This window comes from Lepidochelys kempii, chromosome 21 (assembly GCF_965140285.1).
Source record: "Lepidochelys kempii isolate rLepKem1 chromosome 21, rLepKem1.hap1, whole genome shotgun sequence".
NCBI lineage: Eukaryota > Metazoa > Chordata > Testudines > Cheloniidae > Lepidochelys > Lepidochelys kempii.
In genome coordinates, this window is record NC_136400.1 from 9,588,905 (window position 1) to 9,609,876 (window position 20,972).

Sequence of the window (20,972 nt, forward strand, 5' to 3'; positions counted from 1 at the left end):
ACATACACTGATGCTAAAAATGTTATTTGAAGCTCCAACATGCACCATCCTCTTGCCCAGCTCCCTGTGTTTAAGTGTCAATAGCTAAGCTGTTGTGCTTTTTAAAATGAGAAGCGGCTGGCAGTTCAAACACACAGAAGCACAGGCACCCACCCCAAAGACTAAACTGAGGGACGTTGCCCCTGTTAAAGATTTTTCCCAACAATTCCAAACCGACACTGTAACTCCAGAGCAACACGTGACAGACAGTGACAAAGGGAGTTCACTTCCTACCGGTGAGGGGAAATTCATCTTCACAGCACTGAAGACGCCTAGAGGCTGCATTCCACCTCTCCAAGATCTAAACCACTTCCCACCACAGGATGGGTCGCTTCCCAGCCTGGCTGCTACTGCTGGCACTAACAGGTAAGGCACCGAGAGATCGTCCCTCCCCTCCCGGTGGCTCTTGCATTCGTAGCACACTGCGCGTGTTTGCTCTCGCACTTATCACGTTGGCTGGCTGCGAGCAGGCACGGAAATTGGGCTCCCAGCTATTTGTGATGGCAGGAAATGCTCAGCCTGCTGGGTCTCCATATTTTTTTCCCCCGCAGTAAATTACATATTTTATAGAGAAAAGAAAAGCCATCAAGTGGATTTCAGGGAGGATTTGAACACCCCAAATTGTGAAAACAGGCTCCTCTCCTGCTAGAAGGGATTCCTTATCCAAACCCACCTAGGAACTGGGTACTGTCAGTCTGGAGAAAGAAACAGAGAACGTGCTGTAGCAAACACTCCAACATTGAAAAGGCGGTGGACTAGATTATCAGACCAGTGCCAGTTTATCAGACTGTATGAGACAGAGCCAGCCTTGCTCCTGATTAGTTGTTCACACTCTAACCTACTTTGAAGATGGGGTGACGTAAGCTCCAGAGAGGAGCAGAGCATGGACCATTAAATGGGAAGGAGACCGCGGATATGCACTGGCATTGAGCACAGAGGCTCATTTAGGCACGGGTAAGGAGTTTAGAATAACCGTCACAGCAGCCTGAAGTAGTCGCAGTGATGGGCAGGTCATTGGTTAAGAGCCGCTGTCCCCACAGGTCATTCTCACCCCTAACATCAATTTGTTCTTTCCTTGGAAGGGCCTTGCATTGCAGGAAAGGACCTGGAACTGGTGAGAAGAGTGCAGGGAGGCGCGCTCACTACAGTGTGTCCCTACGACGAGCACAAGTATTCACGAAGGGAGAAATTTTGGTGCAAGGAGCTGTCAGATTTGAAATGCCGCACCCTCGTCCTGAGCTCCCCCGCAGTGGGAAGGAATTCTCTAAACCTTCCAATTGCAAGGGTCAGCCTAAAGGACTCGGAAACTGGCTGGATTTCTGTGTCCATGACGGAGCTCCAGGTAGAAGATTCAGGAATATACTGGTGCGGGCTTTCCGATGGTCTGAAGATTATCCCATTGAAGAAGATAAAAGTGGCTGTATCTTATGAAGGTGAGCTATAGATCAGTGAAGAGCAGGTTGGGACACAAATCAACCCAAGGCTGGATATTCCAAATTAAACTCCATTCCCAGTCCTGTTTCTAAATAAAACACATTCTGTGCAGACAGACATGCCAGTGATACTACAGAGTGATGGTTAATGTATTTTAACCCCAAGTTTTTATCTACTTATAGAAACAAAATAGGTTTAAGATGCATGTATATACTTAAATGTGTGTGTGTGTGTGTGTGTGTATACACACACAAACATGCATCTATACATCACATGCTAGCACATACATTGGTAGAAACCACAGCTGGTTAGGAAATTTTTTTGCCCCCTGAAAACTTTCGATAAAAACAAAAAAAAGTTGTCTCATTGTTTCTCAAAACTCTACAAACAAGGGGTTTTGGTCCTCTTAAAAACAAATTATTTGGGGTTAAAACTGAATATTTTCAGTTACGGGTTGTTGGGAAAAAAAATCAATATTTTTCCAGGAACATGAAGATTTTTTGCACACATTCTCTGTATCGCACACAGCCATTTTCCATTAAAAACAAATACCCCTTTTAGACAGAAAATCTTTGGCCAACTCTAATAGAAACCCCATGGAGAAACTTCACTCCCAATTTGAAGTCCTGATTACCAGATTGAATGACCAATAAGAAGGATGGTCAAACCAGCTGCTAGACATCCCAGACTTTGGAGCATCTTCATTTATACCACCCCTGTCCCCATGATACCTCAGCCCTGTCCTGGGTGGTCCCCCATTCCAGGAATGAGAGAGGCATCCCCTCTTCATGAATCATTCAGTCTTTGGTTCCTCAAATGCTAAGACCGCCAGCAGCAGAGGGGCCAGTTGTGAAGGTGCATTTTCAGAGTGGCAGCAGCATCAGGCTGGATTCAGGGTTGCCCTGTGGTGATTGATTGCAGTTTGGATACTGCGCAGTTTTCCCGTGGTAATTGTGCACAGCCAATCCTAGGAAATATATTTCCCTGGGGCTGGGAGAGATTATTTTCATGTCTTTTGCAAGCTCCTGTTGGGCTGGGGTTTGGTCTGATCCTTTGTCTTCAGATTTAAATGCAGGGGCATTTAGACACCTGCAGGACATGTCTCTTTCCTTCCCTCTCTCACAATAACCAGTCACCGGTTTCTCTCTCCAGCTCCCATGAGGCTATCTGCCAAAAAAGGAGACTCAATCTCCCTAAATTGTTCCTATTCTGTGAAGGACGACAGCAGAGGACCTAATAATTTTACCTGGTGCAAAATGGTAACCGCGACCAGATGTCAACCTGTTGTCAGCGTTGAGATCGATCAGATTGTTAATACACAAGGAAGGACCAGGATAAAGATTGACCGGTGGAACCGAGAGATTATAGTAACACTGGTGGCACTCCAGCTACGTGACTCAGGGGAGTATCATTGTGAGACCCATCTCCAGGGAAGTACCGTGCTACTGAAGATGATCACCCTGAATGTTTTGGGTGAGTTTCTCAAAGAAAACAGTCCTTCCCTTAAAAGTCAGCAAATACTCACACCCTGGTGGATGTGGTTACAGGGCAGAGCTCAGATGGGCTCCTCAGAGCAAGGAAATTGCAGGAGACAAGTGAAAAATTCCTGAATGCACCTGTACAGGCTTTTGATACCTACTAGTATCATCTACCAATTATCTTGTGTATTGCCACGTGTTGTGAGTCTTGGGTAAAAGCCCATAAGAGCTATAAAGAGGCTGGGCCTTCACCCCCAAAATTCTGACTTTTTTGAGGCTTAAGGCCGAGCTTGTGCCATTTGCATTTTTGCTTGAATTAACTTTCAGTGTGCATTAAATGGGTGTCGAGCCGAACTGGGGTGGGTAGAATAGGAACTGAGCTGAATCCTGATCAGATCTCAGACTGAACGCAGCCCTTGGTCAAGGTTCATGAACACTGCCCTTTTCTTTGATATTCTTCCTTTTCTGCCCTTCTCACTTTCAGCCAGTGCAGGAAGCAGAAATACAGAAAAGGCCATAGGAAAAGCCATTCTTGTGGAGGGTCCAACTTGGGTGGAAATGGACTCCTCACAAGAAGGTGCCCTTCCCCATAGCCTAATAATAGCAAAGAAGTTTAGCTAAGCATCTGAGCATTTGGATCCTTATATGAATGGGACCTCTGGTCCTTCTGAGGTTTAACCAGCAGTACTCAAAATTTGCTCTCGTCACACCCAGGCTTTTATCAGTCATACAATAAGATTCTGCAAGCACCAAGGCCCAGTTCTTCAAAATAATGTAGGTGCCTAACTCCCATTGAAATCAAGGGGCGTTAGACACCTAAATACCATGGAGGATCTGAGCCTGATTGCTCAGAAATGAGGGACTTTAGCATCTGCTACGAAGCACTTAACACCTTGCACGATCAGGTGCACAGAAATTAGAGATTACATAGTACATCCCTTCTGGCCAATGCACGATGGTTCCTGTCAGTATCTTTCTCTGGGCTTTCTCCAATCTCATTTTAATGATCTCATTTGAGGAGCTTCCACCACTTCTCTTGCAAGATTATTCCAAAGACCAAGAGACCTCACTCATAGGAATATTTTTTTGCTGGTAAAGGGCAAAAGGATAGGGTGGATTTCCACAGGAAACCCATGTTCCATGCTCCCTGCTAACAAACAAGTTAACTCTGTTCTTCTTATTCCTCATGACGAGGACATGGCTACAGGGGAAAGGTTCACTTGTACTATCTTCATCATGGGGTGTGTTTATTTCCAGAATCTTATGACAGGTCAGCTTTTGTGACTACATCCCGTCCTGTTGACAGCATAGGAGCCACCCTCCCAACTGCAGCCAGGAACGATCAGCAGAGGTAAAGACAGAAAGAAGAAAATTCAGGCTCAGCTAAATGCAAGATTCACAGTAAAGGATGGAAATCTCCTTTCCCAGTCAGCCCTAACTGTCGTGCATGTGGTTTCCCATAGCTGGTACTCTGCGGTCAGTCTCAGTGTCCTCTATATCATGGCTGGATGGCTGGGCGCTAAATTCCTGACTGCACTCCTGATCTTTGTCGTCGCCAGTAGAAGGAGAAGCAAAGCCATGGAGCAGGAGATCCACGGCCGGAACAAACACCACCTCCTCCCACTCACAGGTAATCTCACTGAGTGTATATGGGGCGGGATGAATCCCAGCTGGGAGAGCGTTCCCAAGTGCTGGGCCCCAGACATAAGCAAGATAGAGGAGTCTGGAGAGGATGAGCAGTGCGAACCGGGAGTAAGGCTGAAGGATATATCTTAGCTGCTTGTCAAGGAAGACGATAAAACATTTGAGAAGCTAAATGTAGCAATAACCTCTCATGGGTCACCAGCTGTGTTTGACCTGACAGCAGAGACCTTGATTACTTGCACTAAAGGGGTAACTCCATTAGCTGGTGGCAGTAGTAGTCTGTTACCCTCTGTGTGGACCAGCCACTAAAGTGTGTGTTGCGTCACCCTCTAACTCATGCCTCTCACGTAACAGGCAAAAAGCAAGCCACCAAAGGCATTAGTGATATTAACAAAAGCAAAAGTGTAAGAATAATTTTAAAACACACAGGTGACTTTAGTGGATTGTGGAATCTCTCTTCCAAGCCTTTGGTAAAAGTCTTGTCTGGTGGAGAATGTTTGGAGATTTTGAACCCAGTGGATCCGAGTAAGCTACAGGTGCCACTCAGACCTCTAACCCTGCCACCGCGGCAAAAGGACCCTTTAACCGGTGACAACGGGAACTGAGAATTCCAGCAATGCTTAGACTATCCCAGATTTCTTTCCTTTCTTCAGGATAAACAGTATTTACTAGGATCTTAGATTGATCTTTCAGGTTTCTCATGTAAACTGTTTACTCTGTTGCGGGGTGGAGGGAGTTTTCCTCTCTAGGGGGTGAAGAGTCTGTTCATTTGTCCTCTGGCCCTTTCAGTCCTTGGCCTTGCTATTGAAGTGGCCTAGAAAGAGGCCATTTAGTGCAATTCTGGTCATGGTTTTGTGCACGGATGAAGTGGACACTGAAGGGATATTCAGCACTCCTTCCACAACAGCCATCGGAAGTTAACAGTTTCAGTCAACGCAGGCCTGGGCTGGATTCAAACCAGCAGCCTGGAGGTGAAACCATCCCACTCCCGATGAAGTGAGCTGTAGCTCACGAAAGCTCATGCTCAAATAAATTGGTTAGTCTCTAAGGTGCCACAAGTCCTCCTGTTCTTTTTGCGAATACAGACTGACACGGCTGCTACTCAAACTCCCAGACTAGTGACACTAAGAAGAAAGTGCCTAGGGGCAAAAAGGACCAAAGACACAGTGTTTGGCAGTGCACTCATCAGGTGCAGGAGTGAGATGATCTGTTTAGTACCTGAGCCAACGTGTCTCGGGAACAATTTACAGGGTACAGTGGTTGCAGGCTTGGCAGAATTCAGTTTTTTGTTCTATCATTTTAACAGAAAATATTGATGGTTATTTAAGCTTTTATAATATTTATCTATTTAAATTTTCACAGTTGCAGGAAATTATGGGGGAAGTCAGACAACTATTTCATGACAGTAAATATTGAGATTCGAACAGTTAAAGCTTTGTCACAGCTAAAACACAAATTGCCAACATCACGTGCCACAGTATACAAAATAAATACCCTCACATCAAACTGTGACACATTCTCAAGCAGCAGCTTTCTTACTTTGACTATCTGTACATTTAGATGATTATCGATGGAAACATTTTTTGCATTGGCTTGTGTGCGTACGATGAAACCAACATTTACTGATAAACATCTAATCCTTGCCAGGTTATCTATGTGCATAGCTCAAACACGTGATACTAAAATAAAATCCACTGTCGTGTTTCAGATCTCCTAGGCTAGTTACACTAAGGAGAGTCGACCATCACCACAGATGTGACTGTCCCATTATCCACACCAGGGTGACCCTGTTAACTACAATCATTACTATGTGCATTATGGTGGCACCCAGGAGCTCCAGTCATGAATCAGAGCCCCCCCCGTGCTAGGTGCTGTACAAACACAAAACAGAAAGATTTTCAGTGCCCCAAACAGCCGGCAATCAGAGTAGAAGACAATGGACAAGAAATGCAAGCAACAGACTGAGGGAACTAGGTAACAGTAAGACCATACTGACCAGCCTGATAAGCAGTGGTCACAGTCCTGATTTACACTAGCACCAATGGAGACCCAGGCTTCAAATGTGTGCGTGGTGGGAGGTGGGGGGGACACAGAGGCACATTTTCAAAAAAGCAGGCAGCTCCTTGAAACCAGCATGGATTCCTCATCCCTTACTCCATACCTAACCAATTTCCTGTTTTGTTTTGTTCAGGATTAAAGAGAGGAAAGGAAAACACTAGTAAGACAAGGATGTGATGGAAGGAGGAAGAGAAGTAGGCAAAGAAAAAGAATTCCAAGAGCTTTTCCAGCCAAGCTCCCAACTCCTCCAGCACTTCTACGTATACATGCAGAGATACTCACACAGATATTTACACCTGCAGACACACACATGCTTCGGATGAGAAGGTTCTGCTCAGTTTTCCCGGTGCCTCTAGCCATGACAGATAAACCTTTGCTTGCTAAACCCTGTTTTACCTGCAAAGTGAATAGAAAATGCCTAGGTGCAAAAGGAACTAAAGATACCGCATTTGGCAGTGCGCACGCCTAATTCTGGAGTGTTGTATCTGAGCCATCGAGCCATCAGGAGCAATCTCCAAGGGCCACAATGGGCTATATGCATTACTCGCACGTAGGGTGCTAAAATAAAAGGCATTGTTGGGTGTCAGATTGACAAGCGCATTGTCCTGATTCATCCGAACTCAGGGTGGGCCCACACTGCCACCAACAGCGTGACGGCCGCACACGTAGGCATACCCAAGTTCACGTTGATCTAGCTAGTGCCGGTCAGAATAGCAGTGAGCCACCCGGGACCCTGGGTACATGGAGCTGCTTGCCCAAGCTGTTGAGGATTGGCTGCTGTTGTGCACTGGGCTTGGGGAACATAGCTATCTATCTGCTATTAATGTCAGCAGATACCAGGGACAGCGTGCTACGGGCTACATTTCTCTCCCTGATTCAGCAAATCCCTTTCCCACGGTGATAACGGTACGGTGCTCTGGATCCCACTAGCAGCTGGGAGACCGGCTGTTTACCTGGATGAGTCTGCAGACATATGGGAGCTGCTTACCTCTACTGCCTCTCGCAAATGGGCTGTGAGCTGAGATCCACCAAACTCATGCCATCTCAGAGATGATGCTGTTTGTAGCCAATGACACAAAGCAGGGGAGTGATACCACAACTTGACGCACACACCAAGAGGTTGAGCTGGAACCTCTCGGTTTGCTGGGTCCCTAACGCAACATTTCCCGGTGGTGTCACTAGGTTCAGACACAATAAGTGCACACACCAGATACCCAGCTGCAGCCACGTCCTGTCCATTCGGGAGCCTTTGAGCTTTGTTTCCATGGGCCTCGGGTTTATATGGGAGCAGCACGTGCAGCGAGTGGCTGGCTCAGCGAGGAGACATCCACTTCCTACCCACTAGTGATGAGACAGGAACAGCAAGGGCTCCCTTTAAAAGGAGGACACAAGCCAAACCTGCAGGGCTCATTTCACAGCACTGGAAGGGAGATCCCCCACTGCAGCCCTTGTAGAGTGGGAAGAACGGATGGAGACTTGGGGAGGGGAGGAAGATCTGAGGACAGCAGAGGCGAAAATCACCTTATTCCATACATTTGGGAGAGTTGGCAACTCTGTCTCACACACACTGGGGGTGGGCAGGAGACGTCCAAGGACAGACCCCCAAAAAACATATAATCTTCCTATTTAGTCATGATTTTGGGACAAATCAGGATTTTGTGGGGGGGCTAACTCATGATTTTTGATCCTGGCAGTAATGCACATAAAAGCTAGGTACTGTTTTTATTCTCTAAACTCGAACTCACAGCTCATTTCACATGGGTTTGAGGTTCTCTGCCTTGCAATCGTGGAAGAGGAATCCAGGGCCAGGCCAGGGGCTGTAAGGAGAGAGCGGGGTGGTTTGCTCACAGTCTTTGGACTCAGGGAAGGTGAATCCTGCAGGTTTCCTACCCGCAGCCGCTTGGATCTTTGAGGACCAGAATTTCAGCACTATTAGCTGAGCCACAGCACACGGACCAGCTGCACAAGACAGAACAACGGGCTTGGAGCCTGCCCGCTGCTCGGTGTTAAAAGGCCTGTTGTTTCCTGATTTCACAAGAAATCATGCTGCAAAAATAGGGTGACCCAGCTGTGGTTTTTTTCCACCCTCTTATTGCGGTGTCATCGGCATGTGAGTTTGACTCATCACAGGCCCCAAAGCAAAGCTGCATCTAGCCATCCTGGGAAAGGATCTAGTTACACAATGCAAAACACTGACACCAGCAAGAACTCACCCCAGAATGCCAACTGCACCCTAATGGCCAAACCCAGTACCAGCAATGCTCTCCTTTCCCCCACACTGGTTGTGAACCCAAGGCAGAGCCAAACAAAACTGACTTACAGGGCTTGTCTAGACACACAGTTGGTTTGTGGCAAGTTGAGGTGTGAGCGTATGCCGTACTAACCCGCCGCGGACTAACTGCCCATGTGACCCTGCTGGCACTCACTAAGAGTTCGTCAATTCGCTTTGATCTACTCCTCTTTGAAACAGGATTAGATCAAAACACACCAATGAACCGTTAATGCACATCGGCAGGTGCTCAGGGACTAACCGTGAGGGTTAGTGTGGGGGAGAGTCTCACCCCAGCTTGCTGCCAACTAAATGTTTGTGTAGACAAGCCCATACTCCCCCCACCCCCCCAAGAAGACTAGAGCTGGTTTTCCCATCCTGTGAAAAATGTCAAGATTTTGAAATATTTCCTATACCACCCTGGGATGAAACCGAGCCCTTTTGAAGTTTTTTTGTGAAAAACCCAATGGGAAGAGAGAACAGAATAACCAATAGCCCAGCAGTTATGGCAGTCACCTCAGATCTGAGTGCCCAAGGTGCTGTTCCAATGAACAGGTCATTATTTATACAAAGTTGGAAGAGCTTTATCAGGAGAGATTGTGAGAGACGCATCCCAGAACACCCAATAGGACTGGATGGATCGGCTGAGCCAAGCCGTGCATTCCAATCTCCCACATGGAGGTGAACCAACATGATCCCGCTTCCCTTTCCTCAGCACCGTAATCCTCCTCCTCTTTGTATGGCTGTAAGCAAAAATATCATCTCCAGGTCAGCATCCCAAACACATTCAGACACAGAGCTAGAGAACAACACAAGGGACCCTGATGAGAAGCAACTTGGGGGATGTTCTACTAAGGAGATGGCATGGCCTAGTGGATTGGACACTGGGCTCAGAGTCAAGAGACCTGTGTTCGGACCGGCTGTGTGACACTGGGCAAAGTAATTTCCCATCTCTGTTTCCTTAATGATACAATGCAGCTATGGCTCATTCCCCCCTTTATAAAGTGCTTTGAGATCTAGGGATACAAAAGTGAAAGCTGTTCATGTACTATACACCAAGGCTACAAATGTTATTAAAAATAGAACATGGGCTAATCTCTCTCTTTCTTCCCCATTTCCAAGAGCAGATCGCCAAACGTGTAAAAATGAGAAACAGCTGATAGCCAAAATGCAGGCTTCCTGTCTGAACGCTCAGATTAGGACTGTGGTAAAAGCATCTTTCCAACAGTTGCAAATGATATTGTCACTCTGCAGCACGAGGACACAGACAGTGACAAAGGGAGTTCACTGCCGACCCATCTTCACAGCAACAAAGAAGCCTCAATGTTGCATTCCACCTCTCCAAGATCTAAACCACTTCCCACGACAGGATGGGTCGCTTCCCAGCCCGGCTGCTACTGCTGGCACTAACAGGTAAGGCACCGAAAGATTGTCCCTCCCCTCCCATTGACTCTTGCATTCGTAGCACACTGCGCTTCTTTGCTCTGGCACTTATCACATTGGCCAGCTGCGAGCAGGCACGGAAATTGGGTGCCCAGCTATTTGCCATGGCAAGAAATGCTCGGCTTGCTGGGTCTCCATATTTTCCCCCAGTAAATGCATATGTTATAGTGGAATGAAAAGCCATAAAGTAGATTTCAGGGAGGGTTTAACCACCCCCACTTTTTGGAAACAGGCTCTTCTCATGCTAGAAGGGATTCCTGTCTCCAAACCAGCCTAGGAACTGCGTGCCATAAGTCTGGAGAAAGTAACAGAGAATGTGCTGTAGGGAACAATCCTGCAAGATGACTCCAGGATTAGATGATCAGACCAGAACACTTCAATCTCTTTGGTCACTCGATTACAGACCTAAAAGTTGCAATTCTTCAATAAAAAAACTTCAAAAACAGACTCCAATGAGAGACTGCTGAATTGGAATTAATTTGCAAACTGGATACAATTAATTTAGGCTTGAAAAGAGACTGGGAGTGGATGGGTCATTACACAAAGTAAAACTATTTCCCCATGTTTATCCTCCCACCCCCCCACCCCCACTGTTCCTCAGACATTCTTGTCAACTGCTGGAAATGGCCAACCTTGATTATCACTACAAAAGGTCCCCCCCCCAACCCCCCGCTCTCCTGCTGGTAATAGCTCACTTTAAGTGATCACTTTGGTTACAGTGTGCATGGTAACACTCATTGTTTCATGTTCTGTATGTACATAAAATTCCCCACTGTATTTTCCACTGAATGCATCCGACGAAGTGAGCTGTAGCTCACGAAAGCTTATGCTCAAATAAATTGGTTAGTCTCTAAGGTGCCACAAGTACTCCTTTTCTTTTTGCAAATACAGACTAACACGGCTGCTACTCTGAGACCCGTGCCAGTTTACCAGACAGAGCCAGCTTAGCTCCTGATCAGTTGTTCACATGGTAGCCGGCAATGAAGATAGGCGGGACATAAGCTTCACAGTGGGGAAGAACATGGGAAACTGAATGGGAAGGCGGCCGTGGCAATGGATCGAGTCTCAGCACAGAAGTTCATTTAGACAAAGATGGGAGCCTGGACGATGAGTCACAGCAGCCTGAAGTAGGAGCATTGACGGGCAGGTCATTCTCACTAATGCTTTTCTTTCCTTGGCAGGGCCATGCCTGGCAAGAGAAGAGCCGGAACTGGTGACAGCTGTACAGGGAAGCTCTTTCAGTACAAGGTGTTACTACAAATACAAGTATGCACTGGAGGAGAAATTCTGGTGCAAGATGCTGTCAGACCAGGAATGCAACAGAAAAATCTTCCTGACCGTCCGAGCAAAAGGAGGGAAATACCCAAAAAGAAGGGTCAATCTAACAGACTTGGGAATAGGCTGGATTTCTGTGTCCATGACGGAGCTCAGGATAGAGGATTCAGGAACATACTTGTGCGGGGTTTTGAATCATCTGACAATTATCCCATTGAAAAAGATTAAAGTGGTGGTTTCTTATGATGGTGAGCTATAGATCACTCATGGTCTAGTTGAGACACAAATCAGCTCAAACCAGGATATTCCAAATTAGACTAATGCTCCATTCCTATTCCAAAGAAAACACAGGGTATATATATGTCAACTCCCCAGTATATATGGTAGAGAGAAATGGCTAAAATAATAACCTTCAATTACATATCTAGACACAGAAACACCATCTGTATCATATGCATGTATTTAGATGTACGCTTCTCACACATCTAGATAAAAAGAAAAGCTGGTTAGGAACCTATCTCCCCCTCCCTCCAAATAATTTTGACCAAAAAAACCCAAGCAAACGACATTTTTAGTCTTTTTGTCAAAACAACGAAAACCAAAAGGTTTGTGTTGAAAACTCAAAAAATTTCAACTTTCAATTGTTCAATTAAAACTTTTTTAAAAAAACAATGAAAATGAACATTTCCCCCAAATTTCCTAGTTAGTCAAAAAGCCATTTTGCATCAAAAATTGAACCTTTTAGATGGAAAATCTTTGACCAGCTGGGATAGAAACCCCATGGCATGGAGAAACCCCACTCCCAATCTGAAGCGCTAGTTACCAGTTAGGATGAACAATAACAAGACAGGGCTTCTTCATTCGCACCGTCCCTGTCCTGGTTGAGTGTTGTTTGTTATCACTGCTGGTGAAAGGTGCTGCAATGACACCCTTGGACCCTTATCCTGACACACAGGGGAGGCCCAGCATGGTCAGTCGCAGTGCAAGTTTCCTCGTGCTGCCCCAGCCAAACTACCTCAGCCCTGTCCTGGGTGGTCCCCCATTCCAGGAATGAGAGAGGCATCCCCTCTTCATCGCTCATTCAGTCCTTGGCTCCTTGGATGCTAAGACCGCCAGCAGCAGAGGGGCCAGTTGTGAAGGTGCATTTTCAGAGTGGCAGCAGCATCAGGCTGGATTCAGGGCTGCCCCATGGTGATTGATTGCAGCTTGGATACTGGGCAGTTTTCCCGTGGTAATTGTGCACAGCCAATCCTAGGAAATATTCTCCTTGGGCTGGGAGAGATTATTTCCATGTCTTTTGCAAGCTCCTGTTGGGCTGGGGTTTGGTCTAATCCTTTGTCTTCCCATTTAGATGCAGGTGGCATTTAGACACCTACAGGACATGTCTCTTTCCTTCCCTCTCTCACAATAACCAGTCACCGGTTTCTCTCTCCAGCTCCCATGAGGCTATCTGCAAAAGAAGGAGGCTCCATCTCCTTAAATTGTTCTTATTTTGTGATGGATGACAGCAGGATACCTAGTAATTTTACCTGGTGCAAAATGGTAACCGCGACCAGATGTCAACCTGTTGTCAGCGTTGAGATCGATCAGATTGTTAATACACAAGGAAGGACCAGGATAAAGATTGACCGGTGGAACCGAGAGATTATAGTAACACTGGTGGCACTCCAGCTACATGACTCAGGGGAGTATCGTTGTGAGACCCATCTCCAGGGAAGTACCGTGCTACTGAAGATGATCACACTGAATGTTTTGGGTGAGTTACTCAAAGAAAAGTGGACTTCCCTTAAAAGTCAGCAAATACTCACACCCTGGTGGATGTGATTACAGGGCAGAGCTCAGATGGGCTCCTCAGAGCAGGGAAATTGCAGGAGACCCAGAGACAACTTCTGAATTTACCTTTTGAGACTTTTGATATTTACCAGTATTAAAAACAAACTCTGGCAGATCCTCTGCCTCACGTAAATCAGAGCGGAATCATTAGTTGTTATGGATCTACACCAATTTACACCAGCAAATGAAATGGCCCCAGAACTGATCTGAATGTTGCCCAAATCTCTGATTGAACTCATTCCTTTGTTATAGTTCATGAATACTAAACTTTTCTTTGATCACTTGATAATTACCTGTTCTGTTCATTCCCTCTGGGGCCCCTGGCATTGGCCACTGTCGGAAGACAGGGTACTGGGTTAGATGGACCTTTGGTCTGATCCAGTATGGCCATTCTTATGTTCGATACCCATTTTCATGGCTCTCCACACTTCCTACTCTGAGCCAGTATAGGAAACAGAAATACAGAAAATAAATTGGGAGAAGCAATTCCTGTGGTCTTTCTGACTAGACTGAAAATGGAGCCTCACAAGGGATAGCCTGTCCCCTAGACACTTCCATCCCAATAACCCTGAAGAGGGTCAGATCATAAACTGTGCACTTGGATCTTTATCCAAGGGGACCTTTTGCCCATATGTGGCTTATCAGTCCCTGCTCACATGTATTCTCTGGCATTAGCCCTTTTATCCGTCATAAACCCCAGACCTACCAGGTCCATCTCACTGGAGGCACTCAGCAACTGGCAAGGTTGGGCACATGGAAACCAATGGTTGTCTAGACTATCCCTCTGGCCATTGCAGGGTTGTTTCCTCTAGTAGATTTTCCAAGGCTTGGTCCTTACTAGCTATAAATGTCTCCAGTGAAAAAGTGTAGCCCAATGGGTGGTGTGGGAGCCTGGGACTCGGAAGATGTGAGTTCTAGTTCCATATCTGCTACTCACTTTCTGGCGGTATCGACACTAAACTTTTTTTTGCTCAGATACTACGGTGAGGGGCACCATATAACAACCTGGATAGAATGCACAGCACTTCCTTGAGGGATTATTAGACTCCTCTGGGTGGTAAAGAGCTCCTGCATCACACCCCATTGTCACATTCTCACTGCTGACCAACAAGCAATCACTCAGGATTAGTACGAGGAGGCTCTAAAGATTCGTTGTGATTTCCCATCACTTCCAGAATGTCGAGCAGGCCAGGGCCGTGCGGGGGAGAGCCACTCACTCTTGTGTTTATTTTCAGAAAAAAGTGTGTCTCATGATACAGTTAATGAGGCTACTTCGCCTCCCACTAACGAGGGGGAAAACGCCCACCCAACTGTGGCCAGCAACAAGGAGCAGAGGTATGAACATCTTACAAACAAAAGTCTTCAGGGCTGACTGTAGGGTCCCCAGAGGAGATTTGCTGGGTCTGCTGCAGATTAAAAGGGTGGGATTGTAAAAGACTAACACACACCCCCTCCTCTGAGTCTCTTACAGGGTTTGATCACCCCCAAGGCAGTGGAAAGGCACCCACTGGCTGTAGTAGGAGTGGAACAGGCCCTTAGTGAAGGAGTTGAGCTGTCTGTTCTTTCCACTCCTTAAGAATACTTAGGGGATGAGCGCAGCACCCAGCTGTGCTGTGCCTTCTCTGTCTCTTGCATTAAGAACACAGCCTAAGACCAAACAATATCACATGTCAAATGAGAGCCATTACCAGGCCTGATCAAAGACGACCCTGATAATTACCCTGATGAAAGACAGACCCGTGGAGGGGGTACAGCATAGCAATGAGGTGGGCTCCCTTTGAATTCTAGTAGCACTGCCAGCAAGTGCTAGATAATAATTCAAGCTCCTGAGTCTATCCCTTGCAAGAAGCAACCCTGAGAAAATACAGCAGGCCCAGATCCTCCGGTGGCATCAGTCAGCGTATCCCCATTGACGTCAGTGGAACTGCATTAAGGTACAAGCAGCCGGTGTGATTTTTGCATGCTGAATTTAGATCTTGGAGCCTTAATCCAGTTTCCAACACACAGAGTCCCCTCCCAAATTAACCAGGTCACCTTTGATGTCAAGAATATTAATGGAGATATTGTGCATTTCCTTGCAGAACTCTTTATGTTGTCCTGGCACTGGTCTCCCTCCTGGTTTGCAGTGCACTGATTGCGATCATGGCTATTATTTTCACCAAAGGGAGAAAAAGAGGTACATTTCTATCACTTGTCCAGTTTTCATGCAGTTTGGGTTTGTTTCCCACTGGCCTGGGTCAACAGTGGTGAGGGTCATGCTGAATGGAAATGGGGGGGAGAGAGGTGCTAGATCCTTCACCCCCTGGCCCACTTTTAGTTGTACATAAAATACAAAGGGTTAGGTACAGTTTGTACATTAAATTTAGATTCTGTCTTTCACAGTAGAGAATGGGCTGAATTTTGGTGAACACCCTAACTGCAGGCTAGCAGCACGGCAGGTAGGTTGAAGGTCTGGTATTTCTAGCACTTTGTTCTGTCTCCTCCGTCTAGCTACTTGAAGCAGATGGAAGCAGGATTGTCTAGTGTTTAGAGCAGGAGAATGGGAATCAGGATTCTTGTATTTCTGTTTGTGTGCTGGTAATATGGATATTACCATGACCACAAGCTGCATGAAGTTTAATGTCCCCGAATCTGCAATCTGAACAGCATGGGCTCAGAGGTCTAAACTCAGAGATCCTTGAATGCTAGATGATTGCAATGCATTCATATTACTGAACAAACCAATATGGGAAGTGCCTCAGTCCAATTCCTCAGTCCTTACAGTAGGGATGTTCTGTGAGCACCCTAGAGAAATGTATTTCTCTTTTCCTGTGCCCCCTAGTTTCACCATCTAGAGAGGAGATTTTTAACTGTGGTAAAGTGAGACTTAATATTTAGGAAGTGGAAGTGTTAAAAAAAGATGACTTTCGATTTATTCTCCTATTATTTGTGGCTTTCCAGAAGGATGAAGGACACCCCAGAGATGCCAACCCCGATGGGGAATTGAAGAACGGTATAATATATGCCATGCTAAGGCACCAACCCAAGCCAAATCCAGACGATGTCACGTATGCCAACGTGGAACCTCCACCAAAGCCAAAAGGTGCCAAACATTCTGCTGAGCCCTCAGCTGTCCTGTTCTCCTCAGGCACCATGGAATATGCAACCATCATCTTTGGAGACTCACCTCCACGGTCTGGGACTAAAGAGAAACAAACCGTCCCTAACTGAACTCAGATCCCATGAAATCTAGTGTCCCCCTCCTAGCTCTTCTCCTAAACTGCTATCGCAGAAACTGCAGTCGCTGACAATTGAATGCATCTGGAATTGAAAGGAAGATACATGCCACACTGGTTGTCACTAGCTCCTCTGGGCATTACCACAGTGCATCATCTTAAATACAAATTGTGGTGTAAGGCTTATTTACCTTGTGGCCTATTGGTAGGATAGGCCTGTGTCTACTTTCCTGTTTCTTGTCCCCATGGCCAGGCAGGTGCAGGGAATTCTGCAGTGGTAACACACTCGCTCCTTGGTAGGGAGAGTTAATGACCTGCATTGCCCAGCAGGGACCTCTCAAACAGGAAGCAAGGATGACAGGTGCTGCAGGGAGTCCCACAACCACAGGAATTGTACAGTAACATAGGACCATGGGGGGTACGAGTGCAAAGCAGGTGAAAAGGAGAAAAGAAGGAGGGGATGGATTCAGAGGACTGGGACAGAGATGCAAAGAACTGGAAAAAACAGCTATACTGCTAGGATGACCCAGTAGCAGGATTCAGCCACTAGGAAATAAATGCAGTGGAAGGGTGGGGTGCATTTACTTTCTCTAGTGGCTCTATTTTTAGTGATAGGCGGCTATAAACCCCCCATCAGGAAACTGGCTCCCTCTGATAAGCCACAGCGCCCAACAGGGAAGTGCCGTGAAATATAGGAACATGCTCCATTTCCCTTTCAGTCTTACAACTTCTCTAACGGTTCAGTTAACTCCACAGTGGCTACCTTTCAATCACCTCCCTCCGTTGGGCCCCAGTTCAGCAAAGCACCGAAGCACATGCTTGACTTTAAGCCTGCGAGGACGCTTCCTGACTTCCGTGAGACTTCAAGTGCTTTGCTAAACTGGTGCCTCACCGAAGGCCATATGATTGTGCAAAGTAAAACTGTATCGTAATGCAGAGTTAACAGTGGGTGGGTGGGTGTGGAAGTCACTCTGTATTCACTTCTATGGCACATTATAAATATGTCTTAAATAAATTTATTATAAACAATACACATTTCAAACTGTTGCACCTTCCATTAAAATCTATGCTATTGATACGATTGTGGCTGGTCCCTGCAGGAGGAGGATTATGTTGGGGAAGATTATTTGCAGGAATTCCCAATGCATTAGCAGGAGGAATGAGTTCCCGGAAGAACAGTGGAACAGATTCCATAGCAGGACTGTTGTTATACACTGCCCAAGGGTTCAGGTGCAAGTTTTCAATACCCCTATCAGGAGATATATCTGCTGGAAGAGGGGTCTCAGTAGGACTCTCACAGAACCTTGTCCCGCTCCGAGGTTATCCTAAGGTATGTCTACACTACAATGAAACACCCGCAGCTGGTTCTGAGACCCTCAGAGCCCGGGCTCTAGCCCAAATAGCTGCACTGCAATTTGATAGCCTCACAGCCAGAGCCCTGCAAGCCCGAGTCAGTTAACACGAGCCAGTCCCGGGTGTTTGACTGTAGTGTAGTCATACCCCTTGAGTACAGAGTTATACCCAATCACTCCAGGGTCCCATAAACACCACTAAACTACACAGACTAAAAGAAAAGAACCCCTTTGTGTCAGTTTCCCCCCTTTTTCCATAGCATCCTTCCTCAAATTCTCTGCTGGCCTCTGAGCCATGACAAGGCAGGTTTTCAATGTACGTGCTCCGTATCCCAGCAAACCCTCCACCCTCCCCAGCAATGTCCTGGCTCTGACAGTCTCTCCTGCCCCCTCAGGCTTTGTCACCAGCACCCTGGGGTTTTCTGGACGTCGAGGGCAATGGGCGGGGTGCAATGCCGATGTATTCCATAGGCTCACCAGCAGGCACAGTGTGGGGGGACGTGGGAGCTTGCCCCGGCTGGAGATGAACAAAGGTCAATTCCTTCGGCATAGGTTCGGATTTCAGCCTCGATGCGGCAGATTTCATGTATTCTTGTGTGCCCTCTACATCCTGATCTTTGCTGTCCTTTAGCTCTTCCACTCTGCCGGTGGCCTGATACTGTGCACAAAACAGGAAATCTTCTCAGCACGGTTAATAACAATAGCAGGGGCTGAGCCAATGCCCAAGAGGGCAAGAAGGGAGAAGGAGAAAATGTCCAGCTCAAGGTGTTGGCCTGAGTTACTGAAGAGCAAAAAGAAAAGTGCACATTGCTTGTCCTCCTATCAGTAGTTCTGTCATGACATCTGTGCCCTGTACAGGGGGAGAGCCAGATCTCTGAAGCACAGGCCACATGGGCTAAGAACATCAGGTCAGATGGTCATGAGAAGGGAAGCTGAAACTCATGTTTCACAGTGGCCCCTGCTGACCAAGTTGGAGCAGCAGTAAAAGAGCTGTAACGGGAATTCTTATCTGTCTTTTTGGATGCACGCGTGCCACGGGGTGTGTCTATAAAGAGCAGGGGGAAAGCAGCAGATGAAACCCAGACCCTCTCCCCTTAATGCCTAATCTCTGAATTTTTTAAGTAACTAAACCTGCAGTTTAGCAGGGGCTGTACCATAGGGGGAAAGTTATGTGGAAGGCAAAATAGTGAACCTGCAACAAAGACTCTTCCCCAGTGGGATCTCCGTGTACCCGCATCAGTTCCACTGCGGACCCTGACAATTCCCTCCGCGAGTTATCCAGTGTATGGTAGACTCCCTTTAAGTAGTTTGCAAGCCCTCTAGCGGTGCTCATCATGGTTTATGTTTTAGAAGCCACCAGAAACCAGTCAGAGCAGGAGCGTGTGCGTAGCTGGGCTTTGCACGTTTGTGTGCCCTAGTAAACACGGTAGTTTGGGATCCAACTGCGCCCAGGGGTGTTGTTCGTGGTGTTATTGTTACGTCAAGAATGAAAGTTACGACAAGTTGTCACTCGATGCCCATTGCACTGCAATTACCATTGCCCACCTTGTTTCTGTTGTTACCCCAGAGCTCAGCTCCCCTGGCGTTCAAAGGGAAGAGTCACGGCTTACCTCGTTGTGGACACTGTCAGGGCTCACACTGAAAGAAGTTTCCTCCAGTCCGGTCTGGGAAGTGGCTGAAAGTTTGAGACCCTTCGACAAAGGGACCTGGCTCTTATCTTCATCTCCCAAGAGGTTAACAGAGGCTTTCAGGCTGTAAACCCTCGTGTGGTAGACTGGACTTGTTGAGCAGCGAGAAAGGAATTCCTCAAAGTACTAAAGAGAGGAGATTAGATCTGCTCTGAGTAGGGGCGTGGTGCTTAAAATGCTGGCAGCAGCCTGTCTACACTAGAGCTCCCTATGTAGCTGATCCCGGTGGAGCTGATTCCATATGAGCAGCCAGGGGAATTTTTGCAAAAGGCTAATGAGGTTCATTGGCAGAATTATATGGGCACGTGGGCTGGACTAGCACAGAATGCTGTGCACTGGCAGAGCCGCGTGGGGTCCGAGTATAATGGACACAAGAACGGGAAGAGAATGGCATGTAACAGATCCGAATGGGAAGAGCTATGCATGCACAATACCTACTCAGACCAGGCCTGGCTGTTACCGGTCCTTCCCTTAAATAAGCACTGAAATTGACATAAAAGAAAAATCACCCCGAGCGTTGAACTGCGAGCCTCCCGGACCTTCTCGGGCGTGTCTTCCATGACTCTCCGGAGCAACAGGCCCTGGCATTCCAGGAATCTAAAAAAGCCGTGAGTGCCAAAAAGGGATGCATTCGTTCTGCTCACCAGCCGTTGGGCCTTTGTGAAATTGTTCTCGAACAGATCCCACTGCTGGAGTCTGCCAAACCTCCAAACAAACAGGAAGGAAGCCGTCAACCTCTTCCATTCACCACCGGCCAAGGCTGCTTTAATATTGCACTCAACAACTCCCCTTTTATTCTTACAGTAGCTTGCAAGGAGCAGCGGGTGGCTTTGCAGAGCTGCTCATAAAAATGGGACAAATGAGAAAAGAGCCTCCCCTATTTTGAGGGTTTAAGAGGGACTTAAATGGCGACAAGTTTTTGTGCTGGCCTCTGCACAGGGGTGAATGTTGCCCTAGTTCCATAGGTGCCCTAGGCAGTTACATGAAAGGGCCATTTCATTTTCAGAGCAGCTGAGCGCCTGTAGCTTCCATTAAAGTCAATGGGAGCTGCAGATATTCAGCCCTCTGAAAATCAGGCCCCTTCTCGCCAAATGCTGGAATTTAGGTCCCCACGTTGGAAAATGTTGGCTTTATTTATTTTTTTTAAAACAGATTCTGCAGCAGGGGGTGAATTCTCTGCACCCAATTCCATACCTACAGGATCACGGTTCTTTCCCCACAGCGCACAAAAGAGCGCAAGCTAA

General features: G+C 46.9%; 2 protein-coding genes across 2 annotated transcripts; both read left to right on the plus strand.

Annotated features, from left to right (window-relative positions):
- The first annotated feature begins 277 nt into the window (after positions 1-277).
- On the plus strand, positions 278-7,355 carry LOC140901261 (polymeric immunoglobulin receptor). The gene is made up of 6 exons (XM_073319770.1): positions 278-405; positions 1,122-1,472; positions 2,626-2,946; positions 4,209-4,302; positions 4,415-4,581; positions 6,787-7,355. Exons 1-6 carry the CDS (start codon positions 363-365, stop codon positions 6,828-6,830), a joined length of 1,020 nt encoding a protein of 339 aa, XP_073175871.1. The 5' UTR covers positions 278-362; the 3' UTR covers positions 6,831-7,355.
- A 2,799-nt stretch (positions 7,356-10,154) lies between these two features.
- LOC140901322 (polymeric immunoglobulin receptor) lies at positions 10,155-17,130 on the plus strand. Its single transcript, XM_073319952.2, has 7 exons — positions 10,155-10,335; positions 11,547-11,888; positions 13,076-13,396; positions 14,709-14,808; positions 15,555-15,649; positions 15,856-15,911; positions 16,414-17,130. Exons 1-7 carry the CDS (start codon positions 10,293-10,295, stop codon positions 16,681-16,683), a joined length of 1,227 nt encoding a protein of 408 aa, XP_073176053.1. The 5' UTR covers positions 10,155-10,292; the 3' UTR covers positions 16,684-17,130.
- Positions 17,131-20,972: the final 3,842 nt, after the last annotated feature.

Bases quoted from the DNA above. Each gene is read 5' to 3' on its own strand.
- LOC140901261 (XM_073319770.1), top strand. From the start codon at position 363: ATGGGTCGCTTCCCAGCCTGGCTGCTACTGCTGGCACTAACAG. The intron at 2,947-4,208 runs GTGAGTTTCTCA...GTTTATTTCCAG, and splicing joins GATCACCCTGAATGTTTTGG to AATCTTATGACAGGTCAGCT. The intron at 4,303-4,414 runs GTAAAGACAGAA...GGTTTCCCATAG, and splicing joins GCCAGGAACGATCAGCAGAG to CTGGTACTCTGCGGTCAGTC.
- LOC140901322 (XM_073319952.2), top strand. From the start codon at position 10,293: ATGGGTCGCTTCCCAGCCCGGCTGCTACTGCTGGCACTAACAG. The intron at 10,336-11,546 runs GTAAGGCACCGA...TTTCCTTGGCAG, and splicing joins GCTACTGCTGGCACTAACAG to GGCCATGCCTGGCAAGAGAA. The intron at 13,397-14,708 runs GTGAGTTACTCA...GTTTATTTTCAG, and splicing joins GATCACACTGAATGTTTTGG to AAAAAAGTGTGTCTCATGAT.